Raw genomic sequence first — 21610 nt, 5'->3', positions numbered from 1 at the left:
TTACTATGTCCTCATCATTACTGTAATTGTTTTGTGATCTTTCTTTGACCCTTATGCGATCTTGTTGTTGGTGAACCGTGTCTTTCAATGTTCCCTCATCAATGCACATTCACAATTCAGAAAGAAAAAGAGCATTTGTCTCAATTTTTCTTTTTGTTCACTAGATAAAAAATAAATAAGCAAAGCTGCTTAATAAACTTTACACAGACCTATTTTTAGCATACATACATAATATATTAAGGAAAAGATAAGATTAGTATTTGTCACACATGGTATGATGGCCCACTTGGCACAGCTTTGGCAGTCTTGCCTGCATGTTTTGCCAACTTTTCCCAGCGTGACGCCTTTAACTTTGTGCGTTTCTATGCAGAGTGGTCATCTTGCAACACTATTTTTTTACACACACACACAAAGGCCTCACACTTGGATACAATACACTCAAAGATGCAAAGTTATATTTATGTTATCCTCTAAAATTGCACTCACTTCAAAGCAATGATTATAGCATGCAGATATTACATCAAACATCAAAATTAATCCATCACATTTATTTTAGGTATATTTTGACATTTTAAAATGGGCTGTACCCACAATGGCTTTCAAAAGATTGAATTTTGGATTTGTTTTGGGTACTTAGTTGCTGCACTCTAGGCTTTTGTATTTGAAACACTGGCCCTTCAGTTTTTAATTCATATTAGAATGAAGGATTTACACATTTACACAATTGACTTTTAATGACAGAATACACTCCAAAATGTACCTGTAGTAACATTATTTTCCAGTTAGGTCTTACAAAACAAACACTGCCAACAGCAATGTTGTTTGTTTGGTTATCTATGTCTAGGTCCTTATTCCTCAGAATGGAAATGAAATGGAAAGTTTTGTAAACATGAAATTCCACTCCTGTAAATGGACTGAATAAATGGACTTGAGATATTTTTGCAGATTTGACTGAAGCTTTCTTCATGTTGTTGAGAATTCTCACTGTTCTGCACTTCCTTGATAGATAATTTCATCATCAACACCCCCCCCCCCCCAAGAATAGGGAAACCAAGAATAGGGAAAGGGGACAGTGAAGCAAAGGGGTCCAGGACCACAGGCTCAGGAGTTTGGATCAAGCTCTCTTTCATGTTGTAGTGTCCGAGATGGCCATGGCAGTGTGGAATAAGGGGATTCTTGGGTTCAGGAGAGAAGCATAGGTAGCTCAAGAGGTCAGATTTTACTGGCCATACTTCTCAGCTCCCACAAAAAGCAGACATGATGGATTATACATAATCTAAAGTTGGTGGAAATAAGCAAATAACTATAACTCCAAATGGGTGCAGCCACTTCTCCTTATGTTTTGATAATTGTTATTTATTTATTTATTTATTTTTTTGGGGTGGGGGGTGGGGGGTGGGGGAGGGGTAAGAAAGATGGCCTGCAGCCAGCAAACATTTTTCACAAGACTCTTTCTGCCTCCTATATGTAACTTGAACCCTTACTAAACAATGGCAGTAGCTTCCACTACCGAGATGTCCAAGCATTCCAGTCCCCCTGTAGATTTGACTGTGTAAACTCTGTCCTATATTTTAGTCCAGTTTTGATCAGCAGCTGAAGAAAAAAAAAAAAAATCAAGCAATCAACCTGGGTGATTAACCATTCTAATTTTAGTAAAACCCCTGATCCATACAAAGTTCGACATGAATATCAATATGGTATGTTTCTACTGGAAACCTGTCTTAAGAATGATAGCACTGCAACCCTTGTTAAAACTTGCCTTCCTACCTATAAAGCTTGTTTCAATTAGTAAGACAGAAAAAAAAGAGGAGGTGATACAGATGCTAACTACTCCAATCAGTTTAAATCTTCAATCACAGTACAGTTCTTAGGTGGTACAGCTTTACAATAATCAGACTGAGACTTGAATACAATTGCCAAATATTAAAAATGTTCCAAAAATCAGTTTTTTATTTTTCCCTGAATTTATTTCAATTATTCTTAGGGTTATGACCAGATAATCCTTATTATGGATATGAATATTCATATTAGTAACAATATTGATTCCAGTGCTATGGAATTTATGAATCGCTTACTGAAGCTACATATAGACATAGTAATACACTTGTTAATACACAGGGTAATACTGTGTGCTCTTTAAAGCTTTCTTAAGGACATTTAGTAATGAAAAAAAACAAAAAAACAAAAAACTATGATGCCACCAGAGAAGAAAAATCCTCTGAACTACTAAACTGTGCTGATCCTTGTAATGTCCAATTTAAATGAAATGGTTGACTATTAATACCTGAACTAGCAGAACATTTATTGTCATAAGACAAAATTTATTGTCAAGCACTATTTAATTTCAAGTTCTAAAATACACCACTTGCTTTTGCAAGTTGAAAAAAACCCTCAAAATCTCTTCAGCAAGTTTCCTTACATTTATATGTTAGGTCAATTTACCAGATAAATGCTGTAGACTGAAATCAATCAAATTTTACACAGTTTCAATATCTGTAACTCTGCTTTGCTTTTATGCCATTTTGTCAGTATGCACACCTTAGGACATGTACAAAAGATTAAAATTGAAGCACGTTTACTGTTATATTTAGTATCCATTAGTAACCATTGATTTATTGCCACTGAACCTTTAGTCCTCTTGTTGAGACACAATAGCAACAGACTACCAAATGTTATCATGAATTAACTGTACACATTATTCACTCCTCTTGTGCAATAACTGTTGATGTACAAAAAAACTGAGCAGTCAACAGATTATTTTTGGCATTTCAAAATTGGAGGACTATGAAGGGCAGTAATCCCTACATGTATGCACCCAATAGGTTTGGGCTATAACTGTATGACCAATTTCTAAATTTCAAATTCAGTGTGAATGAGGCAAAGCAATAAAAAAAAACAAACAAAAAAAAACCTGGCCAAATAAAAAGGTTAGCATGTGTAGAGTTCATGTGTTCTTATATTTTATCTACTTGTACTTATTTACTTTGTTTTGACATTGTACAGACACAAACAGTTTGTTCTACGTGAAGTAATATTCACCAATTCAATAAAAAAAGGTTCCATTATAAACATTTATTGTTCATTTAATCTTTGCATTTAGTACAGGGAGACAATCAAACATGACTAAAATATATTAACTGATTTGGATCTATAAAGATGTTATATAAAGTCAAGAAAAAAAAAGTTTAATTTAAGCTCCTCTTTCCAAGAATTAAAATAACTTTACAGTACTCTGTAGATATGAACTCTCCTCCACCACTGTAACACAGTTATTTTGACCTTGAAAAAAAGCAATGAAAATAGTATGTAACATATTTAGTAATAAGACCTTGGAACTGGGCAGACTTATTGGAGTGTCCATAGAGCGCCAACCATCAATGGATTCATGTAAAAGAAGATTTTTTACATGGGGTCTGAAACCAAAATCTGCTGAGATCAAATGGCAAAACTGATGTTCTAAGAAGTGTTTTAAAGGAAAACTTGAAATAGACACTGCTCCAATGTACTTAGTCCCTTGTGCTCCAAAACAATTAGAACAACAATGCTGTATATGTAACAGTATAAAACTACATGTACCAAACATTTAGTACCAAACCTTGTCCTAAGTGATTAAAAAAACCCTCAACACATTAGACAAACAACAAAACCCCCCAAAAAAAACAAAAACAAAAAAACAACCCAAAAGCAAGAGGTATATGTTTTCAGAGAAGATGGGAATCAGGGAAGCAAGGCACATTTATTTATGCAAGTTGACAGAGTAATACTTGTGCATTAATTATTAATCTAAATTAGCAATCTAAAAGCATATTGGGTCTAACTGAACTGTCACCCAACATTTTGAGAGTAATGGGCTCTTTGTGAGTGTTCAATTTATCATATATATATTTTTAAATGTCTCATTATGAAATTAATAAATATGTAGTAGTCGTTCCAGGAGTTGATCTAGATCACCACTTTTCTCATTATAAGCAAGTAACTGAGTAAATGTGCTAGGATAATTAATCCTTTTTATTACTTTCTAGTCCCACTTCATTCAAGTCACCTCTGTACTTCCAGATAAGCAATAACCCCACATTTTCTAAAAACAGTATTTAGAAATCAGAGAAAATAGGCAATTAGAAATCAAGCTCAGAGAACTGGCCAATGAAAAAGAAAAAACATTGTGCTAAGTCATTTGGAATCAATTGTCTATAAAATAGAACTTATATAAACACAGATTTGTTTGAACTACTGTTAGATAATCATTTTAAAAAACCAAACAGAGAAAAGTTACAAACTGTAATTTGTTCAAATGATCATTTCAAGATATTTTAGAAAGAAAAATATTAGAATTATCAAGAAATATTTAGCTCAGTCACATAACATAGATTTAAATGAGGTGGAAATAAACATATTCAACCCAGTACACATCTATCCCAAACCAAATAATTAATACAAAATACACATAGGAAATAAACACAAGAAAACAAATGCAAAAGAAAAACAAAAGAAACAAACCCAAATGCTAGCTTTTTCCATACTACAATCTTTGCCTTGTTTAAAATCCTCCTTCTCTGAAGTAAAAGGAAATGTCATATATATATATATATATATCAAAGCTAGACGATAATATAACAACACCTTACCATTTCAGTATTTTATAGAACAGATTTGAGGGGGAAAAAAAAGTTTCCAACTTACCTTTTTGGAGAACATTTAATAACCAAGGCAAATGAATGATTCATCCAATAAGGGAGAACAACATGGGAGAATCGGGCACAAAAGCAAAGGAAAGGGGAAACTTCCCAAGATTACTTAAAAAAGGGTTTTCAGCAGTGTCCATTAAGAGGGAGATCCAGGTTCAGCAATATTTGTCCAGGAATTGTTTACCTGTACTGTAAGGAAAGAATTATGCATGTAAATTAACCTTTTATATTTAAAAGATGCACCAAGTCCATCTTTCACCAATACCACTTTCAAGCATACAATCACTTTCTGTGGTAAACACAGGGTATAATTTATAAATGAGAAATTACTTGCCCCAAAAATGATCTCAAATAACAGTACTCACATTACATAGATTAATAGAGGGTCATACAGATAGCAGTGTCAACATTAAATACACTAGAGTTCACATTTTAAGTAATGTATTACTTTACAGTATTAGGGATAGAAAGTAAGTATTCTATTCTAAATAGTTAGGAAGCTAAATGCTTATGTAAGGGTGTGAGCTAGGAACAACTTTTGTTAATTTAGCATTAACAGAAAGGATTCAATTGATTCATAACATTGCTTTGATGAATAATTTGGCTACCCAAGTGATCAAGAGAACCAGTAATACAGATCCATGAACCACCCTGAACTGTAGCGTTTTAACTTTTTGTTTGTATTCACTTTAATATGTTGGAAATTCTCCACTACTCCACAGTAAAGTTCTTAGGCTAGGTTTTTAAAAAAAATTATAATATATATATATATATATATATATATATATATATATATATATATATATATATATATATATATATGTGTGTGTGTGTGTGTATGTGTGTGTATGCATGTGTGCAGTGTTATTTATATATATATATATATAAATAACACTACACACATGCATACACACTTTGAGGTATGCATGTACACTTTAAATGTAATAAAAGCCTTATTTATGAATAAATAATATATTAATTAAAAGCATTATAAAAACAATCAAATTCTATGTAAAAAGGTCTATAAAAGGATATTTGTCAATATCATCTAATGAAGTTTTTACTGTTTCTCTTATGTATGGAGGCATTTGAGGACACATTTACTTTTATTTTTGCAGCGATTAGTATATGACACAGCAATAAAATACAGATGGTGCTTAAAGAGACTTGTTTGAAGATGATGCTTTCGTACATTTAGATTAGTGTGCAGTAACACAGTTATAGCTTAAGTATGTGTTATATAGCCCATTAACTTTTATTTCCTACAAATTCAACTTCCACATACATAATCCATACTACACATTAAATGTTACAGCTGATGTGCCTATGTAAAATTGCAGTATGGCTTATGAATGTGTTCTTTAGCTACATATCCAAGTCATTTGCACCTATTTCATAATAGCCCCCAAGACAAAATATTTAATATTTAAAACTTTTTTGGTAAATAATCTGAGATAAACTGTAAATTGTACAGATCTCTTATCCTATGCAAACGGTCTATAAACATTAAAAGTCCTTCTAGGTTGCTTTACTTCACAGACTTATATCTGGAAAATGTATCCCACCTGAGTAGTATTTATGTCAGCAAAGAATTAGGCTCAATTTAGAGCCTCATCTCCAACTCTCCAAGTCTGTCAGTAGCATTTACCAAGATGACCTTACAGAATAATTAGGTAGGTACGTTTAAGATTAATAATGCACAAATCAGTGGAAGCATTACCATGGTTTTGGGTGGAATGTTGGGCTTTTGAGCAAGAGCTGGTTTCTTCATTAATGTAGGTTTAGAGGGTTTCGGGGAGGACGGCACAGTTGGCGAAGGGGTGCGCAGACCATTGTCTTGGGCTACCTGCTCCAGTGGAACCCCGGCAATCTCATAGTGCTTTTTGCGTAGCTCTCCCAGACGGAGGCGTTCATTTTCGAGCATGCTCTCCAGTTCCAGGACCTTCACCTGAGGGAAGGGTATGTGGACTACGTAACGTTTTTGCACAAAACAATAATACAACAACAAACTATGTGTAAGCCAGTCTAAATAAGTAAGTTTTTAATTTTGATATATGCATCTCAGTTTATGTTCCTAATATTTTTCGGGAAAGCTATTCTAGAGTTTAGGAATTATAATAACAACAACAAAAACAAAAACAAGCAAACAAGCAAACAAGCAAACTGCTCTTTAATGATCAGCATGATATCCTAGGGCATTATAACCTTGAACTCCATAAGCTACACATTGCTAATGTTAATAAGACCAGGGTAATATGCTCTGACTTCCTTCTCCTTTTGAGAAAGTGGACTGCCACATTCTGAAATAGCTGAAGCTCAGTTAAAGAGACAGCAGGGTAGCCAGCCAGCAATGTGTTGTAGTAGTGTAATCTAGAGGTTATGAAGGCATGTTCTCAGCATTAGATAGCATAAGCATACATATTTAGATCTACCACATTACACAATGATGACCTCAGCCACTCCATCCTTTATGGTGTGTTACCCCAATAGGTCTGTGCTGTCTGTATCTACAACCACTGGCTAGCCCTTTCAGCTACCTCTGATAACTCCTTCACAGCTACCCTTTATTTACAGCCCCTAAGGCCGAACTACACAAGCAATGATGTGGCAGACTTGGCTACAAATCTGTCAACACCCATTTCTACCGGTCTGATATACTCTTACCACCTACATTCACTCACCTCGGCCACCAAGCCTGTGTACTTCAGCTTTTTCCTTTCAAAAGCTTCAACCACTGCATCCTCAAATGGAATTGTTTACTCTATAAAATACTACATTTACTTTCAGAGAACACCACCATGCCCAGCCTCAGCATAGCTAATGCAATACACTGTGTGCCTAGCAATTTCCAATTTTGAGCTTCACTACCAATAGTTATAGCCTGTGCTTGCTCTCCAACATGTTGCCCCTCTTGCACAAACCTAATCACTTTATTATTAAAACCACTAGGCAATGCGATGTACATCATCTCAGTGTATACCATAAAATAAAAATGGCAATATGCTAAGCACTTGATTGTCTCTCCACACATATCAACCCTGCAACAAACTAACCTTATACACCAATAAAATATGGTTCAGCATGCCAGCCTCCACACATAATTTACACTTAAGGTCTTCAGCTACCCACTGTCCAAGTTTTTACAGAGTTGGAAGAATTTTGTAAGTTGCTCCAAGCAGAAACCTGACAGAAATTGCATCCATTGCGCACAGCTCTTGCCAGCTGATTTTCCTCCTCTCTACATTTTCCCAAAAAACCTTTGGCCTTGCTTTCCTTGTGACACTTCTGCAGCACACCTGCTGCCTCTTCCTTCTCACAAATAAAACTAGTCATCATTCCCATTCTTTCTGGTGATGTAGATTTCTAGGAATTACCTGAATTATTTCTGCACTGCATTTGCACAATCACATCCCTTAGTGCTAAAGAGCTCTGCATGGTGACTCACTTAATCTCTACTTCTGTGACTGGTGCTGCTACTTTGATCACCACATACTTGGATCCTAACAAAAATCTTCAGACACCACAATTTCAACTTACCTGGTAGACATGATTTCTTGATATGATTAATATCCTTCATCAATTCAATCTTTAGCCCCACAACTTGCACTTTATCATTTAGCACTGTACTGTACCATTTTTCTAAACTCTTAACTGGTTTCTCCACTATGGTCAGTATATTTTCTTCTTCCATTAAGAATTTTTCCTGCACAAGTTTTCCTTTAACAATTGAAAGACTTCTAGACTTGCTAAGTGTGTCCTTCATCCTTGCCCACTTATCTTTTCTAGCAACCACCAGGTACAAGGCACAGTAGTTGTCAGTGTTGTCATATCATCTATGTAAGCCTTAATTGGAGTTAGCCAGAAAACATCTTGTATCTTCTCCCCACCTACAAACCACTTCAGAGCCCTGATTATAATGGTGATGGAGGCAATAAACACCAACAGTGAAATGGTACAACCAACCATTGTGCCCATTTCCAATCTCTGCCAAGATGTAACAAACTCATGTATTATTTTTTAAAAGAATGCCAACTCGTAAATATGAGGAACACATCTGCCCCTTCTGTGTGTTCGAGTTATGCTTGTAACTATATCCTGGTGGTGTACATGCACTAAAAATACCTGTAATCATATGGTTTAAGGCATGTTTCTATGAAATGTAGAAATCCAAAATTATAGTCCATGAGCAAATGTACACAGATACCCTGTGAAGTTAGAAAGTTTATATGCAATCTTAAATTTTAATTAAGAATGCAACTTGATTCCAATGCAGGTACGTCTATGATATTTTCTAAAGCAAAGGGATTGTTTAGGCAGTTGTTAGTGCTACAGTATCAATTCAGATTAAAACTGAGAGTATCACCTTGTCTTGTTAGCATAGTTTGAATAGGAAAAAAAGTCTGGAGAAGGATTTAAACACAAAGATATTAAAAAGACATTATCTGAGTATTTCCAGTAGGGAAAACCTACTCATAATTGTTTTCCTCAAACACTCAAAAGTCACTCCAGTCATAAACAACAGAATCCATGGAGACTAACACTGTTTCTATCATTTTTGCAGGACACAGACATCTGTTCCAATGGCTGGTTACAGAGGTGTTCCCTGCTGGTCAAGACTGTCAATCTACTAGGCTGCATAACTGTTTTGGTTTCAGTTCATCTTCATAAACATCCCACACAGTCATGGCAATGTTTTAATTTTGCCTTGATTTATCCTATTTATTTAGACATCATTGACACCATGAACAGTGTGGATATTGTATGAACACAAGCAACATGTCAGGAAATAATAATAAAAAAAATTCACTAGACAAGATGAGAATAGGAATGAAGAGAATGGGGCACAAACCTGGGACTCCATCTCCTCTTTCTTCAACTTGATCAGAGACATGCCAGAAAAGTCCATAGTGTCTATATATCAGAAACATACATACACCTGAATAAATTTGACTATATCAATTAATTAAACGCTAGCTGATTAATGCTAATTTGCACAAACTTAAAACAAAGTATTAATTATATTTTTATACAAATATATAAATTTTATATACATTCTAATTCTATATAAATGTAATAAAACCTTAAGTATACAAAAGTCCTCTAATGTAGTGCTAACACATCACAGTACACTTACCTTTATCTTCAATCTGCTCCTGGCCTGTCTTTGTGGATGCTACCACATTAGCAGCCATTTCATTCACATGACGAGAAGCTTGCTGAAGACTGGACAGCTTCTTACTTCCACGGTCTGCCTTCACCTGTAAAGAAAATGCCAATAGCATGAATAAAAAGAACAACAGACAAAAGAAGGAATGAAGGAGTGTGAAAAGGTTTAATCCTACTTTAGTATTATTTATGCTACATGTCTCTCCATGTGCTGAGCAACCAAATAACTAAGCTGGAGTAGAAATGGAAATGGAGATATGCAGTCAGGATATTTAAAAAAGTTAACTGTACTCCATTACAGTTAGCAAAAAAGACAGCTATTATATTACTGGAACATTTTAAACATATGGTGATTTCTAGTAGGATTATATTACAACTAAAAAAGGAACACTTACTCTCTTCTCATTTCCCACGTTTTTATGGTTCTAAATGAACAAACAGTTCCCATGATGCACTGCAACAGCGTCGGCACTGAATATAGATTTCCTTTATTAAAAGTTTTAAAATATGTACTCTTCGTTGTGTTCTTACCTAGGATATTTTGGGCATTTTTTTTTGGGGTCTGACTGGAAACAGAGGTGCATTTGTGCGATCTTTTTGGTGTGATTTGAAGTTCTAATAGCTTTGAGCAAAGGATTTGTTTCATGCGGACATAAGATTTATTGAAGTTATCTTGATTATTTTTACTTCTTTAATAGCAGGTAAATCTTTAAAAGGTAATCTAAAAGTATCTGAAAGTAATTGGATTCCAATACATTAATAATGTAATACTTTATATTAAAACCTGCTAAACGTGGTTATGATGGACACAAATTATGATGGGGTTCATATATTAATTCATACATGAATATATTTTACACACAGGTTATTAATCCCTGTGTCCAGCTAAAATAAAGCTGGCGGGAACCTGAGGCAAAATTACTTGTAATTGTATAATAAATATCCAGGGAACCCATTTTAAAAAGGGTTTGAATATTGAGTTATTTGATAATTGCTATACAATATAGTATTGTAAATTTAAAAATAAGAAAATTAACAAATATTATAAAAACACTGGCTTATCAATGCAACTGGCTTATCAGTCCTACCTGAGAACACTGTGGCCTTGGTCCTAATATTCCAGTAATAACGCTTGACTGACAGCCCTATATCACCAGCTTGCAGCTTCCTACTCTACTTAAGCAAAGCTGAACATAAGGGCACAAACTTGCAGAATATGAATCATACAAGTATGGCTATATGAATGAGGGTTTAACAAATAATTGTTAATTTACTAAACTTTGGAATGGTTTTCATAGGCCCAGAGTTCGTTTGTACATGTAGTCAGTCAAGAATGATCACTGATTACTGGTTATGTGCCAATTGTATATGTATGTTTTAGTCTTTTGTATATTCTAACATTTTTTGTGAAGCACTTTGTAGCTTTGTCTTAAAAAAAGGGTTATAGAAATAAAGTTTGTTTACTTACTATTGTGTACCCAGAAGAGCAAGATTAACCAAATTCAAAAGAAAGCACAAATTTAGGCTTGATGGACAGAAAAAAAAAAAATGCAATGTTGATCCCAAACCTTTGAGGCTGCAACAAGCTGTGCAGTGCTGGCAGCAATCTCATGGGAACAGACAATAAGCTCTTCATATTTGCCTGTGTGTAACACCACTCTGTCAGCAGAGTCACTGAGAGAGAGAGAGAGAGAGAGAGAGAGAGAGAGAGAGAGAGAGAGAGCGAGCAGTTATTCTGAGTATTAGGAATGCATTTCTTGCTGAGACTTGTTGGAAATACATACACCAACTCTGTAGCCCCCCATCCCACTGCCTTGGCAGCAGAGATGAGCCCTTCTGTCCAGCGAGAGTTCCGAGCATAAAACTCTTTCACTGTTGCTGCACCCTAAAAATGGCATAAATCAAAACACTCAAAAAATGCATGCATAGTAATTAATTGTAATATTGACATTTTTCTATTTGTTTGAAAGTAATATACATACATACATACATACATACATACCAACCCACTGGATTTTTGAATATATAAAGGCAAAAAACATCATTCATAAGGTTACCCTTCCACTTTCCACAATCTCCTTCTGCAGGTCTGTGGATGCCAATACCAGGAGGCGAATAGCCTTAAAGAAAAGAGGAAAGGAAACAGATTACATGAAGGAAGAATGAATGACAGGGAGAGACATGAGACACAATAGAAAACAAAGGACAATTTATTTATAGTAAATAAACAAACAAATAAAATGACAACATTTGGTAGTTAAACAGTTAAACTTAATTCTTTAAAAACCAACTTGCAACTTACCTTCATGAGGTCAGTGCAGCTATTCAGTATTCTAAAAATAAATTATATTGCAAGAATGATCACATGGTTTTAGCCAGATGCAAAAAAATATAGCACTCTGTGTTTTATTTATACATATTTTGGCAGACCTGTTGAATTAATAAAAGTAATGTAAAAAACTGAGATTCACCTCTCATTTACTTCAAGCTTGACTCCTTCAGTGTCTCGTCTGGCCTGATTCATCATCTCCTATTGTCAGAATTTCAAAAGTTATATTAGAATAATGTGTCTAAATATTTTGTCTATTTATTAGATATGTCCTGTAATTTCACTTGGAGATTTTAAAATGTACATGGATTCCATTTTACAAATGAAAAACCTTTTTTTTTACCACTAGTCTAGAGAGGATTCCTGTTTGTGATTTTGATGTTTTGATTCATTGAACTCAATTTCAGTTCATCTGTCACTCATCTTGCAAGAAAAGTAACATTAACATAATTCTGTTGTCCTTTCTAACTTCCTGATAGCACTAAAATCTTCTTTGACAGACACCACTAATCTTTACAGTGCTAATGACAGTCGCATTTAAATTTATTTTGTTGCTTTGCTCTTCTTAGAGCTGGTGTTGTCCACTCGTACTTCTCTTTGGTTTTCCCCTGAAACATGTGCCATAAAATCTGTAGGTAGGTAACTTGAGTGCTTGTAAAGGAAGACCTCACTGACCATGCAGGGGCCTATCATGACCATTTGATCAAGTACAAAGATACTTTAATTGCTGCTTGCTACATTTATTACTGCAATAACTCCGCATTGAAATGAATTTAAAGCACACTGAAAGCACAGTGTATAAATGCTATACAAAAACTCACCTTCCTTATTTGATCATCAGCAGAGGTAGTGATTAGCCAATATAAGTTATCTTCTCAAAGTGACTCTTTTCTCAAAATTTTCATTAGTGTACTCGGTGTTCAACATTTATCATCTCTTCATCTCCTATTAACGTAAAATGTCTCCATTTCAAACACACCTTGACCTACTTTGCACATGCTGACTTTTTTGTACTAATTTCTAAATCTCATCATACTACAACATCGCTCATCAAAACCTGCTCATCAATTATGTTATTCCCCATTTCTCACCTCATCAATTCTTATCAAATCCGGCTTAGCCACCAACAATATTTCTGTTGGCTCTGGTGCCCTTGGTATCCTTATTCTTTTAGTGCAGCCTTTGAAATTGTAAACCAGAATATTCATCTTTCTTCTTTCTTTTATTTGCATTTTCAGCACAATTCTAGCTAGGTATACATCATCTCTTTCTGGCAGACTTCAATCTGAATCTATTACTAAACCAGAGTCCTCTACTGCACCTGTTATACACGCAGCCCATCATGGTTCAGTTGTCAGTCCTGTCTTCATACAAGTTCTTCACATTAGTCACATAATATGGCACTATGCTTTTAATTTCCATTATTATGCAGATTTTAACATGAATGCCAGGGAAAATAAACCACATTACTATTCTGTGTGATTACTATCACATTCACATTACTATTTGAATAGCTTAACCAGCATGTATTTGCTACTGGTGAACCCTAAAACCAATCTTACCACATCAGAAGACAGGTTAGTGCTATAGCCTTCATACTCCATCCCACAATACCTCGGTGACTATTGTTCTTTGCAGGCCCATTTCAAGTCTCATCTGAAAACCTACCACTTTCCCAACACTAATCACTTTCCTCTTTTTAATTTGTTCTTTGTGTGTATGAGGATTCTAACTGTACTGTAAACCTGCCAACCTTGAATGACAAAAGGGGTGTTTTGAGGCACCTACACTGTATGCACAATTATTAGGCAAGTTGTATTTTTGAGGATTAATTTTATTATTGAACAACTACAGTGCTCTTGGTCAATCCAAGATGTTAATAAACCTCAAACCTGAATATTTAAGAAAGTAAAAGTGAGGTTTTGGCTTTCTTAGGAGGATATCTGTGTGTGCATAATTAAACTATTAGTGTGTAGAATCATTATGCAACTAAACGAAAAACAGAAATCTCACTTGCTTATTTTCATCTGTTAGTGAGAATAATAAAAAGAAAACAATTTACAATTACACTTTTTTTTTTGACGTGTCAAATCAGTGACCCATATAGCCACCCATTTTTTCAATAACAGCCATGAGCCTTTCATTTATGGAGCCTCTCAGTTTCCTAATTTGTTGACGATCAACTATTTGTGCAGAAGCAACTGCAGCCTCCCAGACACTGTTCAGAGAGCTGTGTTTTCCTTCACCATAAATCTCCTGTTTAAGAAGGGCCCACAAGTTCTCAATAGGGTTTAGGTCAGGTCAGGAAGTGGGCCATGTCTTTATTCTTTCATCTTTAAGGCCTGTACTGGCTAGCCACACAGTGGAGTACTTCGATGCATGCGATGGAGCATTGTCATGTGTAAAAATCACGGCCTTCTTGAAATTGCTTGAAGAAAGTGTATTATAAAAACTGGCAGTAGCTTTGGGAGTTGATTTTGAGTCCATCTTCAACCCAAAAAGGTCCAGCTCGCTCATCTTTAATAATACCAGCCTATAGCAGTACCCCACCTCCACCTTACTGGTGTCTGAGTCGAAGTGGAGCTCTGTCCCCGTAATTGATCCAGCCATGGTCACATCCATTTGTTCCGTCAAGAGTCACTCTCGTCTCATGAGTCCATAAAACACCTTTGAAAAATCTGTCTTCCGATATTTCTTGGCCCAGTCTTGACATTTCACCTTATGTGCCTTGTTCAGTGTTGGTCGGGTTTCAGACTTCCTTACCTTGGCCATGCCTTTGAGTACTGAACACCTTCTGGGCACTCCAGCTAGGTTGCAGTTCTAGAATATAACAGCACTGGATGATAATGGGTTCCTGGTTGCTTCACGTTTGAGTCTTCTCAAATCTTTGGCAGTTAATTTGAGTCTTTTTTTTCTCAACACATTTCTTGTGACCCTGTTGACTATTTGCAACAAAATGTTTGATGGTTCTGTGATCTCGCCCCAATATCTTAGCAAGAGCTGCATCTCTCTGAAAGACTTTTTTTCTTTTCTTTTCTTTTTTAAATTTTTTTTTAAATTTAATTTTATTTATTTATTTTTTACAATTTTTGACTTTAAAGAGTCAGTTAAATCTCTTTTGGCCAATTTTTCTGAGGAAAAGAAGCTTCCTAATAATTATGCACACCTTGATATAGGGTGTTGATCTCCTTAGGCCACACCCTACCTCATTACACAAGTACACATCACCTGATATGCTTAAATCCAATAAGCATTCAAGTTTATACAGCTTGGAGTTAGAAAATATTCATAAAAAATGATATGGTCAAAATACTCTCTTGCCCTTTTAACTGTGTGCACAGTATACTAGTGATACCTAGTTACAACACAGTAATTTGAATAATTATGCATTCCAAACATTAGAAAACAATATTATTTAAAAACAAATTTTTCAATCAAAATATCATACATCTAACTTAACTGAATCATGTCAATTATGATTCTATTATAATTGACTCATGTCTATATGTTGTTGATGCAGCAATAGTCCTCTATTTTTTATCTTTATTTTTCTACAGCAGAAAAAAATATTAGGCATTAAGATCCTTTAAGCTCCTTCCCACATCATTTACTGTGATGCACCAAGTACATTAGCTCATGTTACCAGGATTGTTTAAATCTGGTGGATATAAACCTAAGTTAGCACCGTTTTATAATCATAATAACATTAAATTGCTAGAGCAAAGAGTTTCTGCTGAAGGCTAACATTAGCTAATATTAGTTTGGCACAGAGGGTAGTCTGTGGCTGCTAACGTAACTGACATGTAACAAGGGCTACTTATAAAACAACATCGGGTACTTTTCTGATTTTATGATTATTTTACAGATAGTATGTGCTACTAGTAAATGCACACACATGAAAATCGTAAAATGGCAGCCAAACAGTTATTCAGGCTAATATTAAGACAATAATTAATATAGTAGTCAATGTTAATTAATTACTTCTCTGTTGTTAAGTAAACTGAACATATATTGATAGATTTTATGTCAAATATATGAACACAACACCCATTTACCTTCATAGAAACCAAAGGAGCCCAGTGCTTGAATCAAGCAGGAAACTTGAGGCAAGATTGCCAATGTGAAGGGTGGAGAGCATTTGTGGCTGTCAGATCTCATTGGAGACTTAAAAACTACCAAGCTACTGTCAGTCATTTCAGGTTCATGTCATGATTGACTTATTTCCCATTTTATCAGAGGGAAAAAAAAAAAAAAAAAAAAAAAGAGGTCTGCTCTTTTGCTGTGTTTCTGAATGATGTTTTTGTACTAGGTGTAGCTGGGTGATAAAATGGAGCTCCTACACAAAATACATAAGTTGGCAGGTCTGATATTGTAAAGCAAATTAGAGTATGGGAGGGGCACTATAATTCTTCTGGTGTGTGCAGTATCCCCAATCATCAAACTTACATCAATCCTCCTCACAGCTTCCTCTATAGCAGCAGAGGTGGCAGCCATCTCTTTATCCACCATGTCTCCCAGCTCCTCCTTTCCAACATCCATTCCTTTAGGCCTCAGACCCTGAGACAGGCAGGGACAAAAAACAATAAAAACTATTCAATAAAATAAATGAGTATGTGTCTGTAATGCAGTGAATATTTGATCCGTACTCAGTACATACTTTACAGGAAACATTCAGTGTGAAACCCACCAAGATCCTACTCCTGCTTTTTAAAAAAAAATCTTTACCTCTCTTAAAACCAGAGTAAATGTGTAAGAGGCAAAATATCTTTTGGTATGGAGCAAAATGTATTTTTGCTGTGATGGTTTATTGCTTTGTCATGGTCATTTCTATCCCACCTGTGCAGTTCGAAGGATCTTCTGCACTATCACACGAACAGAGGCAGGGTCAGCACTCTTTATGGAAGCTTTAGACTTCAGCTCTTGCAGGAAGTGCAAACTCTGAGTTGCACACTCTCTGCAATTCTCTGTTAATCCTGTGCATACCATGCGTAACATTAGTCAGAACGACAACTTAAATGCACTTAGCAATGTTATGACTATTATTTAATGTGCATACGACTATTAAAGTCTTACGGTCAGCATGATCAGTAGGTGCCATGTGCGCTGTTGCACTCCCATTGATAATGGTGTCCGCAGTAAGATGAGAAAACTGTGCAAGAGCTCTTAACAGAGGCCCAGCATCTGGACAAGACAAAAGCAGAAAAGAAGCAAAAGGCAGAAAAGAAGCAAATTACTACATACTACATGCACACAATTGACAAAATCCATACAGTGAAAAGAAGAGAGTATAAAAGGAGGTAATTAACAAATAAACACCTTCCAGATTCTTCAGATAGTGTGCATGACCAGCATGAACTTTATCAATGGAGACGAGTGTAGCTTCTGCACGGCTAACCAGGTAATCTAGGACAGAAGGTCAGATAAGGAAGGTAGAAAATGGTATTCACCCTTTTCTCCATAAAGCTTGGCTTTATGATTTTCTTTCTCATAGGCAGTAAATCAGTGCTGCCTAACTAACAAGTTGGGCTGAAACAGGGCAGAGTTGATGTGCCACCTTTAAATACATAAAAGCTCACACAAATAAAACTCACCCAAGATGAAGCATTTGCTCTTAGAGACTGAAAACGTTTTACTGGTGCATTACAGATAAAATTGTCATGACATTTCAGCGTGGAAGCTTTCATCACATGAAACAATTAGACAAAAATGATGAAGATTTAAGTCCTAAGATGTATGTCTCCAGTACCTGGGGAGCTGGTACAGCGGATATGTAGAGGGTCATCCAGTTTGGCCACGGCATCCTGAATGATTATTTCTGCCTCAGCCACTGTACCTTGCAGCAGAGCAAACTGCTCCTCCAACAACTTTTTCAGCAACTGCTCCTCACGACCATGCTACAAGCACACACGTGCGCATACACACAAAAATTTCTTAGATACTAGTTATGGTGCTCCTTTATCACAAATAAAATACAGATAATTAGTTGTTACCATTTTCAATAAAACGTTCCGAATGTACATTATAAAGGATGATGAACCATGAATTTTAAATCTTCTGAACCATTATTATATTTATTTTATTTTTATTTATTTTTATTAATATGGTAAATATAGTAATATCACTATTTTATGCAGTTACGTTTTCCTCAAAAGTGGATAAGAATTATGTAGTCAAGCCTGTTCTTGGTGGCATACGCACCTTGTCTTTAAGTTTTACTTGTAGGTCACCCAGCTCCTTGCTGCTCCTCTCCCTCTCCTGCTGGAGGGAGGACTCCTTTAACTGGGCTGCCTGCCTGAGGGAGGAGAGTTCGGCCTCCTTCTCACTCACACAGCGCATCAGACGTTCCTTTTCTGCCTGCAGTGAACTCATGGAAGTATTAAGCTGCTCACTGGCCTGCAAGTGATGTGAGACATGCAAACACACATCATGCCATTTGATTTTGCCCAAATACGCACACACCTTCCCGCAGATACGCACACACAGTCCCACAGAAACACACCTTCTCACATGTCTGTAATGTGCCCTTTACTCTCAGGATCTCTCCAGTCTTCTCCTCGACCTCACGCCTCAATTTATCCAATTCAAACTTTTGTTCCTCCAACTAAAACATGAAATTCAAACATGAATAATGCATAATACCAATAGTTTTAGTAACCAGTAGAAATAGCCAGCTCTGAGCTGATTTGAATATACTGAACCAACTGATTCATGAATTATTAGAAAATTATTTTAAGTGAATGAGCTAGAATGTGTTTACAGTTGTGTGCGTGTACATGCATATATATGCATATATATGTGTGTGTGTGTGTGTGTGTGTGTGTGTGTGTGTGTGTGTGTGTGTGTGTGTGTGAGCGTGAGTGTGTAATACAGAAAGAGAGAAAGACAGAGCAACAGAGCTTGAAAGAGACAGACCTTCATGTCAGACTCCTGCTTGACTCTCTCCACCTCAAAGGCTAACTGTTGCTTTGTTCTGGCAACCTCTTCTTGAGTTTGCTGAGTGGCTGATAGCATCTTCACTGTATCTGCACTCTGCAAGTTACAGAGAATACTTTTAGGCATGCCCCTGCATCCACACCCACACACCCCAAAAATACATTATATATGGTCATACCTTTCTAAGGAGTTCTGCATGGTTAGCTACCAGCTCTGCATGTTTCTCCTTCAGCTTGTTATAGCGCAGTTCTGTAGCCTGGGCCCTCTCTACAGCGAAATAAAGTGATCGTGAGTGTGCTTTCTTTTCTGTACACATGTTGCAGTGAGACCATGTGTTTCAAGTCAATGTAATGGCATGTATAAACTCACTTTCTGCCTCTACAAAGGTAACTTGCATGTTCTCATGCTCTGCATTACGCTGTCGTGTGGCCTCCAGCTCCATTCGTAGTTGTTCGTTCTCTACAAGAGCACGCTGCTTCTGTGCTCTCTGCTCCTCCAGTTCAGCCTCCAGACTGTTGATCTGAGACTTCAACTGAGTGATGTAGCGTTGTGCCTGGAAGAGGGGTAAAAAGAACAAGAGAGAGAGAGCAATAATAAGATGACAACTATAAGAATAACTCATAAATTAAGGGGTTAAAGCAAGCAAAAAAAATTCCGACCACGAAAAGTTGTGTAGGTGTGTTTCTGTGTGTAGTTGGGGGTGTAAGGGTAAAATCTGTATTGCGCTGAAACAGCACCTTTATATTCAAATCATACTACAGACAATACAGAACACATGGAACAAAAACAAGGTCATTCACTAAATCAAATATGCTTCCAGTACAGAACTTTTTTTTAATTTAGCTTTTCTCTCTAAAAAGGTTGGCTGCCATGGGAAAAGGTGAATAATTGAACAAAGAGCTAATTTGGGTGATGAAGATATTCTTTTTTCTCCATATTCATAATTGTAACATGTGTGCAATTTCGAATCCAGGTAGGACCTGTATTAAATTCAGTGCCACCGTGGCAATTTTTTGTAACCACATTTCATTCTGAAATTCTTGTTTATAAAATGTACACACTAAAACTAAGAAACATTGAGGCCAATGTTAAATATGTAAATTTGATGGTTTGAAAACAATAATTGTATGAATGAGTCACTGCAATTCCCAACAGCAGCCACAGTGTTCACCTACAGTGTTTTTGATGTTGCTAGTACAAAAAAGTGCTGTTTGCTTATTGGTGACACTGATGAGGACTTCTAGTTTATTATATGAAAAAAAGGTCAGTCTTTGTTTGGACAGCTTCTCTAAGATCTGCTGTATGTTAACATGTTATTTCATTGCCTATGGATGCATCCCAAATTGGTAGATTATGACAAATTTTGAAGAGATGACAAATAACCCATTACTATGATTAAGGCTATTCATAATAAATCAGACTCTAAATATATTTCACTACTATAACTGATATTTACTTGAGTCCTGCCTACTTCTCATTTGCAAATTATATTTTCTAACTATTTTTTGCAAATCATTTATTCTCCTCCACAATTCCCACTAGCCTTCCTCCTTCCAACTCCATGGCAACCTTCAGTCTTCTTCCTCCAGAAGATATTCTGCAGCTACTACAGGATAGTAACCTCTCCTGTTTGCTTAATCCAATTATTTCTATTTCTACTCTGTAGAAAAGGTAATATAAACACATGGTTTCTCCTACCACAGTTATGCTGACAACACTAATTTAATCCTCTCCTTCCCTCCCATCTTAAACATTAATGTATGATTCAGATTTTCATTGCTGCCCATCACCTAAAACTGAATGCCAGTAAGAAAAAGCTGTAACATATACTTGGTAATAAGTACCTACACCCTGATCTGGTAATCTGCTTAGAGAATTCTCTTATCTTGCTATCCAAAAATGCACAAATCCTGGGCATGATTCTGGATGAACACCTATCATTCTCTGCTCATGTTACTACCATGATGACCTGAATATGCAGGTTTTCCCTGTACAACATGAGAAGGATTCTGCCATTTTCCACAGAAAGGCCAGTTGCTGGTTCAGTCCCTTGTACTCTAAAGACGGGAAAGCTGCAGCTCACTCTTGGCAGGTGCCCACATTCATGCCACTAGGCCCTTGAATCTGATCCAGAATGCAGCTGCACAATTCATTTTGATCTTCCGAAATTCTCACATCTCATACTCTTTATGCACATGTACCCATATATGATCAGCCTTCTAAGTAGTGAAATCAAATATTAGCAGGAACACTACATTTGCATAAAGATTGGCTCAAAAAGTAAACCCTGTACCTGGAATGTTTTTCCTTACCTCAGCTTTGATCTTCTCAAGTTCAGCACGCAGATGCTCAATTTCTTGTTTCAGACTATCAATCTGCAGGTCCCTGTGGGGGGAGGGGGGGGAAAATACACTGTTGCAAAGAAATGAAAACTTATTTAACCTTCACATATTTTACAGAAAAGCAAGTGGCATTGAATAAAATTATTCACATGTTT

At 36.0% G+C, this 21610-nt stretch overlaps 1 protein-coding gene across 1 annotated transcript in view; it reads right to left on the bottom strand.

The window, feature by feature from the left end:
* Positions 1 to 3069: 3069 nt before the first annotated feature.
* hip1rb (huntingtin interacting protein 1 related b) overlaps positions 3070 to 21610 on the bottom strand; it is a 46285-nt gene continuing 27744 nt past the window's right edge. Inside the window, exons 13-32 of the mRNA XM_035526652.1 lie at positions 21426 to 21498; positions 19483 to 19666; positions 19292 to 19380; positions 19093 to 19209; positions 18680 to 18781; positions 18379 to 18573; positions 17927 to 18074; positions 17497 to 17583; positions 17254 to 17361; positions 17017 to 17153; positions 16627 to 16737; positions 12323 to 12381; positions 12154 to 12184; positions 11909 to 11971; positions 11636 to 11736; positions 11420 to 11525; positions 9820 to 9943; positions 9535 to 9596; positions 6406 to 6633; positions 3070 to 4874 (exon numbers count right to left, since the gene is read on the bottom strand). Of these exons, the coding sequence (XP_035382545.1) occupies positions 4866 to 4874; positions 6406 to 6633; positions 9535 to 9596; positions 9820 to 9943; positions 11420 to 11525; positions 11636 to 11736; positions 11909 to 11971; positions 12154 to 12184; positions 12323 to 12381; positions 16627 to 16737; positions 17017 to 17153; positions 17254 to 17361; positions 17497 to 17583; positions 17927 to 18074; positions 18379 to 18573; positions 18680 to 18781; positions 19093 to 19209; positions 19292 to 19380; positions 19483 to 19666; positions 21426 to 21498 (2134 nt within the window). The 3' untranslated portion in view covers positions 3070 to 4865. The remainder of the gene's footprint in view (positions 4875 to 6405; positions 6634 to 9534; positions 9597 to 9819; positions 9944 to 11419; positions 11526 to 11635; positions 11737 to 11908; positions 11972 to 12153; positions 12185 to 12322; positions 12382 to 16626; positions 16738 to 17016; positions 17154 to 17253; positions 17362 to 17496; positions 17584 to 17926; positions 18075 to 18378; positions 18574 to 18679; positions 18782 to 19092; positions 19210 to 19291; positions 19381 to 19482; positions 19667 to 21425; positions 21499 to 21610) is intronic.

The sequence above is a fragment of the Electrophorus electricus genome, chromosome 5 (genome assembly GCF_013358815.1).
Source record: "Electrophorus electricus isolate fEleEle1 chromosome 5, fEleEle1.pri, whole genome shotgun sequence".
In the NCBI taxonomy this organism is placed as follows: domain Eukaryota; kingdom Metazoa; phylum Chordata; class Actinopteri; order Gymnotiformes; family Gymnotidae; genus Electrophorus; species Electrophorus electricus.
This window is presented reverse-complemented; position numbering and strand designations above follow the sequence as displayed.